The following is a 7,593-nucleotide window of genomic DNA, read 5'->3' on the forward strand; positions in this document are numbered from 1 at the left end:
CCGTTTTTCTTCGATCTTGAGATATTCAGTTTTTTTGATTTTTGAAAATGTCGATTATTAAATTTTTCGATGTTTCGACCTTTCCATTTTTCAATTTTTTAAATTGTAGATTATTAGGTTTCTCGATTTCCCGATTTTCGAATTTTTGAATTTTTAATTCTTAATTTTCGAAATTTTTGATTTTTCTATTTTACGATTTTTTGATTCGATTTCTTGAAATCTCGGTTTTTCGATTTTTAAAATTTTTTAACCTTCGCCCGATTTTTTGTAAGTTACTTTTTAGTACAACTTTTAAGCTAAGTTACATAAAAAATTACACACATTCCATACATTTTAGACCTTAAACGATCAAGTCGCTCGGAAAATATTAAGTGTAGATTGTTTATTAAAGGGATATTTCTTGTTTTCTTTTTTATTTTGCTTTCCTGGAAAAGTTAAAATATTTCTAAATAAACATAATCCAAAAATTCCTTTGCAACATTGAAAGAAGCAGAAAAAAGCGAAATAAATGGCTAAAAAATAATAGGTATCACAACATAAAAATACAAAATAAAACACTAGAACCAACTGTGAAATATTTATCCCGTACAACAGATAAGTACTACCAACATAAATAATACAATAAATTAACGTTCACAAATTGAAACCTTAATCACATTCATTGCTGTCTTTATCTCCACGTTTTTTCAGTTTTCCCCAAAGCTTTTTAATCGACTCTTTATTACTAGGACGTTTCTCCTTGCAAATAGCAGTTACCCCTTCGTAAAGATTAACCTCATTCAAAGTCCACTGCTTTTTCTGAATTTTCTCCAAGATTTGTAGTATACCTCCAAACTCTCTCTCCAATTTAAGCTCCACCTTAATCGTTTGTACCATTCTTTTAATAGTGGTTTCCCACTTCTCCTCATAATTAATTTGAACCTCGCTTCTGCTCATTAAATGTTCCGTCAGATGGTACCTGAAGGTACTAGAAGAAATATCCCCGTTAGCATACAGTAGATAGTGTTGCACCACGACCAAGAACCCTCGATAACCACTAGCGCCTTTTCCAGAAAAACCAGCAATCGATCCGAAGAATCCGATCTGGTTGTTGCTTCGTTTCGCTACGACTTTCACCAAGTTAGATTTCGAGCTAATCGCTCGTAAGACTTCAATATAAACTTCGTCTCCAGATTCAGTTTGTAGGAGTTTTTTCGCGTCTAGTTTGACGTTCGCTTTTTTAAAAGCGTCGAATTCGCCGTCGAAGTCTCGGAGGAAATATTTCCAACCTTGGAAGAACCCTCTGATCCAATAAGCGTCACCTTTCAACTGGACATTTTGTAAAGAACCAAAATAGTTTTCTGCCCCTTTTATTGGATACTTGACTATGTGTCTAGACGTCAATATAGCATGGTTGTAGGCATTGCAAGTGTGACTGTACTCCCTACTTTGAGTGACCAAAACCTGTTTAAGCTTCACCAGTACCTTTTTGTCAACAGTATCACCATTAAATGCATATCCACGCTTCAAACCAAATTCGTACAGTTCTTTGGTCGAATACACTTTTTTGAAATATTCTTCGAATTTTTTGTTTTTGACATTCCAAGTGTTTTTGGTTAAACCTCCACTAATGTACACTGCTCTACCTTCTTGGAACGAAAATATGTAAGCTTCGCCACTTTGACCAACGTAAAAAACAGCCAACTTGTTTTCGTAGTCGTTGTAAATCACGGTTTGACTTTTCTCGTTGTAGGTATAACAGTAAGTGGATGAGGCGGTAAATTTCAGCGATACTGCAAAAAGAACACGTGGTGAAGTAGTACTCGGAGTTTATTTTAGTACCTGAATGTTTTCCAGAGCTGCCACCTCCAGAGCCGCCACCTCCAGAGCCCTTACTGTCACCTCCGGACTCATTGCTGCCACTTCCAGAATCCTTGCTGCCACCTCCAGATTCTTTGCTGCCACTTCCGGATTCCTTGCTGCCACTCCCAGATTCTTTGCTTCCACCCCCAGATTCTTTACTTCCACTCCCAGATTCTTTGCTTCCACTCCCTGAGTGGCCCTTTCCCCCTGAAAAATGTTTCTACGCTGTCAAAAAGTTTCAAGAAGATCGGAATAAATGGACAACGTTGCATCGAAATTTTAAAAAGAAAGTATGCTTGAAAAAAATAACTAAAATAAGGGTAAATAATTGGAGGTGGAGCTGTTTACATACAGTTGAAATTTTTCGATTTCCATTTTAATTTTTAGGTTCTCAATTTTAGATTTTTCAGTTTTTCATTTCTTCAATTTTTCGATTCAAAATTTTTAGTGTCGGTTGTTTCTTCTTCATTTATACAATTTCTCGATTTTTCAATGTCTCGATTGTATAATTTTTTTGGTTTTTCGTTTTAAATTTTTCAGGTTTACGTTACCCAAATTTTTCAATTCGCATTTTTTCAATTTTTTATTTTTTTGTTGCTTCAATTTCATGATATCCAACTCTTTAGTATCTTCATTTTTAAATTTTTGGATGTTCCAATTTTTTGATTTTACAATTTGTTAATTTTTAACTACAATTTTTCGATTTGACATTTTTCCTTTCGGTTTTTTATTTTTTTTTCATTTTAGAATTTTTCGATTATCCAGTGTTCCGATTTTAGAAGTTTTTGTTTTTTCAATTTCAGTTTTTCAATTTTTCGTTTTTTCAGTTTTTAGCTTTGTGACTTTTCAATTTTCCATTTTTCTTGTTTCTTCAATTTTTAGATTTCACAATTTTTCGATCTAAAATTATTCGAGTTTTCAACTCTTAGTTTTTCACGTATTCGACTCTTTAATCTTTCATTTATTCAAATTTTCGAATTGCAATTTTTCAATTTTTCATTTTTCTTTTTTCTTCAATTTTGCATCACTTCGAATTTTTACTTTAAAATTTTTCAGTTTTCGAATTTTCCAACTTTTGAATGTTTCACTATCTTGCAATTTTTTAGTTGCAATTTCACGAGTTTTCAATTTTTAATTTCTCAATTTCAGATTTTTCAGTTTTTTATTTCTTGTATTTTTCGATTTACAATTTTTAGTGTCGATTGTTTAGTTCCATTAGCTATACAATTTTTCGCTTTTTCAATATATAATTTTTTGTTTTTCCGTTTTCAGTTTTTCAGTTTTACGTTTTCCCCATTTTTAAATTCGCATTCGCATAGTGTTTTCATTTTTAAATTTTTTGATATTTCAATTTTTAGATTTTGCAAATTTTCGATTCAGAATTTGACGGGTTTCCAATTGTTAATTTTTCACTCCAGTTTTTTGATTTGCAATTTTTCGTTTCCTCAATTTTTCATTTTTTTTGTTTCTTCAATTTTTTATTTTTTTATTTCTTCAATTTTACGATATGCATCTCTCCAAATTTTCATTATTAAATTCATCAATTTTTCGATTTTCCAACTTTTGAATGTTTCAATTTGTAGATTTTGCGATTTTTCGATTTGTAATTTCACGAGTTTTCAATTTTTAATGGTTCAATTTTTAGATTTTTAGATTTTTTGACTTTTTGTTTATTCAGTTTTTCGATTTGCAATTTTTCGTTCCGGTTTTTTGTATTCTTTGTTTTTCAGTATTTAGGCTTTTTGATTTATAAATTTTTTTTACTGTGCAATTTTTCAACTTTTCGATTTGAAGTTTTTCGATTTTCAGTTTTCTTCAAGCGTTAGATTTTCAGTTCCTCGATTTTCCAATTTTTCGTTTCTTCAGCATTTGACTTGCAATTTTTGTAGTTTTCATTTTAAAAATGTGTCTAATAATAATTGTAATTTTGAGATATTTCAGAGTTTTGATTTTTCCGATTCAATTTTTCCATTTTTTTAATTTAATTTTTCAATTTTTAAAATTTTAGATTTTTTGATTTCTCGATTCTTCAGTTTTTGATTTTCTCAATATTTCGTTCTTCAGGTTTTTGGATTTTTCAGTTTTTTGGTTCTTAAACTTTTCTTCGATTTCTCAATTTTTTGATTTTTAAACTTTTCTTCCATCTTTCAATTTTTGGATATTTCAGTTCTGCAATCTGTCAATATTTCGATTCTTCAGTTTTTCGATTTTTCGATTTCTTGATTTTTGAGTTTTTTCAATTTTTCAATTCTTTAATTTTTCGATATTTCAATTTTGGGATTTTGCAGTTATTTTATTCCTTATTTTTAGTTTTTCCAGTGTTCCGATTTTCCAATTTTTCAATGTCTCGATTTTCAATTTTGTGATTACTCAATATTTCGATTTTTCTCTGTTGAGATTTTTTAATTTTTCGATTCTTCGGCTTCTCAATTCTTCAAATTTTCGATTTTTAGATTTTTTCATTTTTCGAAATCTCAATTTTTTCAGTTCCAATTTTTAGATTTTGCAAATTTTCGATTTAGAATTTCACGAGTTTCCAATTGACAATTTTTCACTCTAGTTTTTCGATTTGAAATTTTTCGTTTCTTCAATTTTTCAATTCACAATTTTCAATTTTTCATTTTTTTTGTTTCTTCAATTTTTCATTTTTTTATTTTTTCAATTGCACGATATGCATCTCTCCAAATTTTCATTATTAAATTCATCAATTTTCCGATTTCCCAACTTTTGAATGTTTCAATTTATAGATTTTGCGATTTTTCGATTTGTAATTTCACGAATTTTGACGTTTTAATGGTTCAATTTTTGTTTCTTCAGTTTTTCGATTTGCAATTTTTCGTTCCGGTTTTTTGTATTCTTTGTTTTTCAATATTTCGGCTTTTCAATATCTTGATTTACTAATTTTTTTTACTGTGAAATTTTTCAATTTTTAGATTATCCAATTTTTCAATGTGAAGTTTTTCGGTTTTCAATTTTTTTCAACTTTTAGATTTTCAGTTTCTCGATTTTTCAATTTTTCGTTTCTTCAAAAAAATGTATCTAATAATAAACGTAATTTTTAAAATTTGTCACTTTTTTAAATTATACGATTTTAGAATTTTTCCATTTTTCAATTAATGGGTTTCGAAACTGTTTTATTTATTCCATTTTTCCATTTTTAGATTTTTAAATTTTCAACTTCCCCATATTTAATTTTTCAATTTTTCGATTTTCAGTGTCCAGTTTTTGACTTTACAATTTTGACGATTTTACACTTTTTGGGTTTTCCAATATTTCGATTCGATTTGTTTTTTCTTCTTTCCAAGTTTTCCGTTCATTAATTTTTTCGATTTTGCAATTTTTCGCTTTTTCTGTTTTTAGGTTTTAATTTTTTTCAGATTTTTTAGTTTTAGATTTTTAATTTTCCGATTTTTAAACTTTTCGATTCAAAAAAATGTAAAAATTGCAAAATTGTAAAATTAAAAATCAAAAATGAAAAAACAACAAGGTGTAAAATGAAAACTTTCAAAAATCTAAAAATTGAAAAACCGAAACACTAAAAAGTGAGAAACTTAAAACCGAAAAATTGCAAAAAACGAAATATCGAAAATTGAACAAATCGAAAAACTGAATAACTGAATATCCAAAAATTGCAAAATTGAAGAAATTTAAAATTGGAAAATCGCGGCATTGAACTCAAGAAATTGAAGAAATCGAAAAATTGAATAACTGAATAATCAAAAATTGTAAAATTGAAAAAAAATTTAAAATTGGAAAACCGCGGCATTGAAGTCAAGGATTAAGGATTGGAAGAAATGAATAAACTAAAAAATGATAAAATCGAAAGAAACATTGACAAAATAAAAAACGAAACATTGTGAAATAAAATCGAAAAATTCAAAATTAAAAAATTGAGAAAATAAAAAATTAAAATCCAAAACTTGAAAAATGGAACAAACGAAAAAATTAAAGAAACAAAAATTTGAAAAATTGGAAAGTTAAAAAAAAACGAAAAATTATGGAACCGAAATTTTGAAAAATGGAAAAATTGTAAAAATAAAAGAAGGTACATAAATCCAGATTTTTCGAAAAATTATAAGATTTGATTTGATGTACAAGATTGCTAAAAAGTTACGATATGACTAAATATGTCACCTAAGTATTTACACTCAATCTTCTGAAATGTTACTGGAATTTCCATCAACGTTTGTTATAATTTTTTGTAAATAGTCCTAGGGGTTAAATTTAATGTACTTATTTGAAAATAAAAACAAAATCCGGACAGACAAACGAGAGAAAACGGAAGACCTATTTTTTCGTACTCTGGGAATCACAAAAATTCGAAAAAACACAAGAGTATGCTTTCAACTTCTTACCCGAATGCCCGCCTTCTTTAGATCCCTTTGAACCTTTATCCTTGTGTTCTTTGGAATCTTTACTCTTGTTTTCTTTGGAACCTAAAAATTAAAAATGGGGGTTGTAGTTTTACATTAAAAAAATTAAAATCAAAATTTACATAGAAAATAAGCAGTCTAGATTATATAGAAATCACTTACCAGCAAATGTGGTGACAATTAAACAACAACACAACAAAAGAATAATAGCAGTGTGTTTCATGTTGCTGCCGAACTAGTGCCAACTGTGTCACCAAATTTTTCTTTATATACAAGGCGCATTGACGTCACAATATTAATTAACATAAAGAGACACTACCAATAAAATTTAAAGCTAGACATTTCTGTCTATAAAACGGTAAATATGTATATTGTAGGTTTAAAAAAATACTTTTGGAAAACTAGTTAACACTGAGGTTTTCATACAAAATATATCCAATGTAATCTGTACAAGTTTAATTTTTTTCTTATGAAGGATTGCACTCCACTGATCAACAGTGTAAAGAAAGTCTAAATGGTCTTTTCCACTTTTGTGGCCTATTTTCTTCCATTTGCATTTTTGCGTTTACATATAAATGAGACTGTAAAGATTCATTAATAATGAGCAAACCCATTATTTTAACTTATCTTGAGATTTAAACCAAGGTTGACGATTTGCTGTTATCGCTATTTAAAATTTTAGGTGATTTTGGAAAAATTCGTACCTCGTAAACCTTGGATATAAATTCATGTTTTTAACAAACTAAAAATAACGGAATTTACGGTTGATTATAAAAAAGGGCATTAAAATGCATGAAATGTCAGTCAAGCAAGAAAAAGTGGAAGAGAAATAGATAAATTTGGAAAAATGTTTATGCAGTTGCAGTTTAACATTTTGATTTATATTTTTGTGTTGTTTAGTTTTCTTACTTTATATTCTAATGGCAGCAGCCGCTATCTTAATGTATTTAGTCTCCTAAATTAAAATTTAAAATTTTCGAAAAATAATGTTTTTGCAGAATAGAAGGTATATCAGATTTGCATATCTACCACTTGTTATCCACCCAAACACTGAATATGCAATTGTTTTAGTTTATAATCATGTGTTTACTTCAATCCGTACATATATCAGTTTCCTGAAATATTTAAATTTTTTAATATAATCACATTCATCACCTTCAAAGTAATAATGACGTCAACAGAAAACACTGTTACGTACTTAAAACTGTCTGCAAGTGTGCAGTCAGTTCTATAGAATACAAGCCTGGACTTTATGCTCTTGGTAATACAAACGACAACATGCTCTGCATCTTTTATGTTGTTAGGTTGGCTAGGTTTTTCAATAAACAGAATAATTATGTGATTTTAATATAGTGTAATTAAGCGCTTACACAAACAA

At 28.5% G+C, this 7,593-nt stretch overlaps 1 protein-coding gene across 1 annotated transcript; it reads right to left on the minus strand.

Moving 5' to 3' along the window:
• Nucleotides 1–563: 563 nt before the first annotated feature.
• LOC135127712 (uncharacterized) lies at nt 564–6,505 on the minus strand. Its single transcript, XM_064054278.1, has 4 exons — nt 6,378–6,505; nt 6,198–6,278; nt 1,822–2,049; nt 564–1,772 (listed from the first exon to the last, which is right to left on the minus strand). Exons 1-4 carry the CDS (start codon nt 6,436–6,438, stop codon nt 649–651), a joined length of 1,494 nt encoding a protein of 497 aa, XP_063910348.1. The 5' UTR covers nt 6,439–6,505; the 3' UTR covers nt 564–648.
• Between the last annotated feature and the right edge of the window lie 1,088 nt (nt 6,506–7,593).

This window comes from Zophobas morio, unplaced genomic scaffold (genome assembly GCF_036711695.1).
Source record: "Zophobas morio isolate AGI-343-1 ecotype UQ-CSIRO unplaced genomic scaffold, CSIRO_AGI_Zmor_V1 ptg000012l, whole genome shotgun sequence".
NCBI classification, from domain to species: domain Eukaryota; kingdom Metazoa; phylum Arthropoda; class Insecta; order Coleoptera; family Tenebrionidae; genus Zophobas; species Zophobas morio.

Bases quoted from the DNA above. Each gene is read 5' to 3' on its own strand.
- LOC135127712 (XM_064054278.1), bottom strand. From the start codon at position 6,438: ATGAAACACACTGCTATTATTCTTTTGTTGTGTTGTTGTTTAATTGTC. The intron at 2,050-6,197 runs GTAAGAAGTTGA...AACATTTTTCAG, and splicing joins TAAAGAAGGCGGGCATTCGG to GGGGAAAGGGCCACTCAGGG. The intron at 1,773-1,821 runs GTACTAAAATAA...TTCTTTTTGCAG, and splicing joins CAGCTCTGGAAAACATTCAG to TATCGCTGAAATTTACCGCC.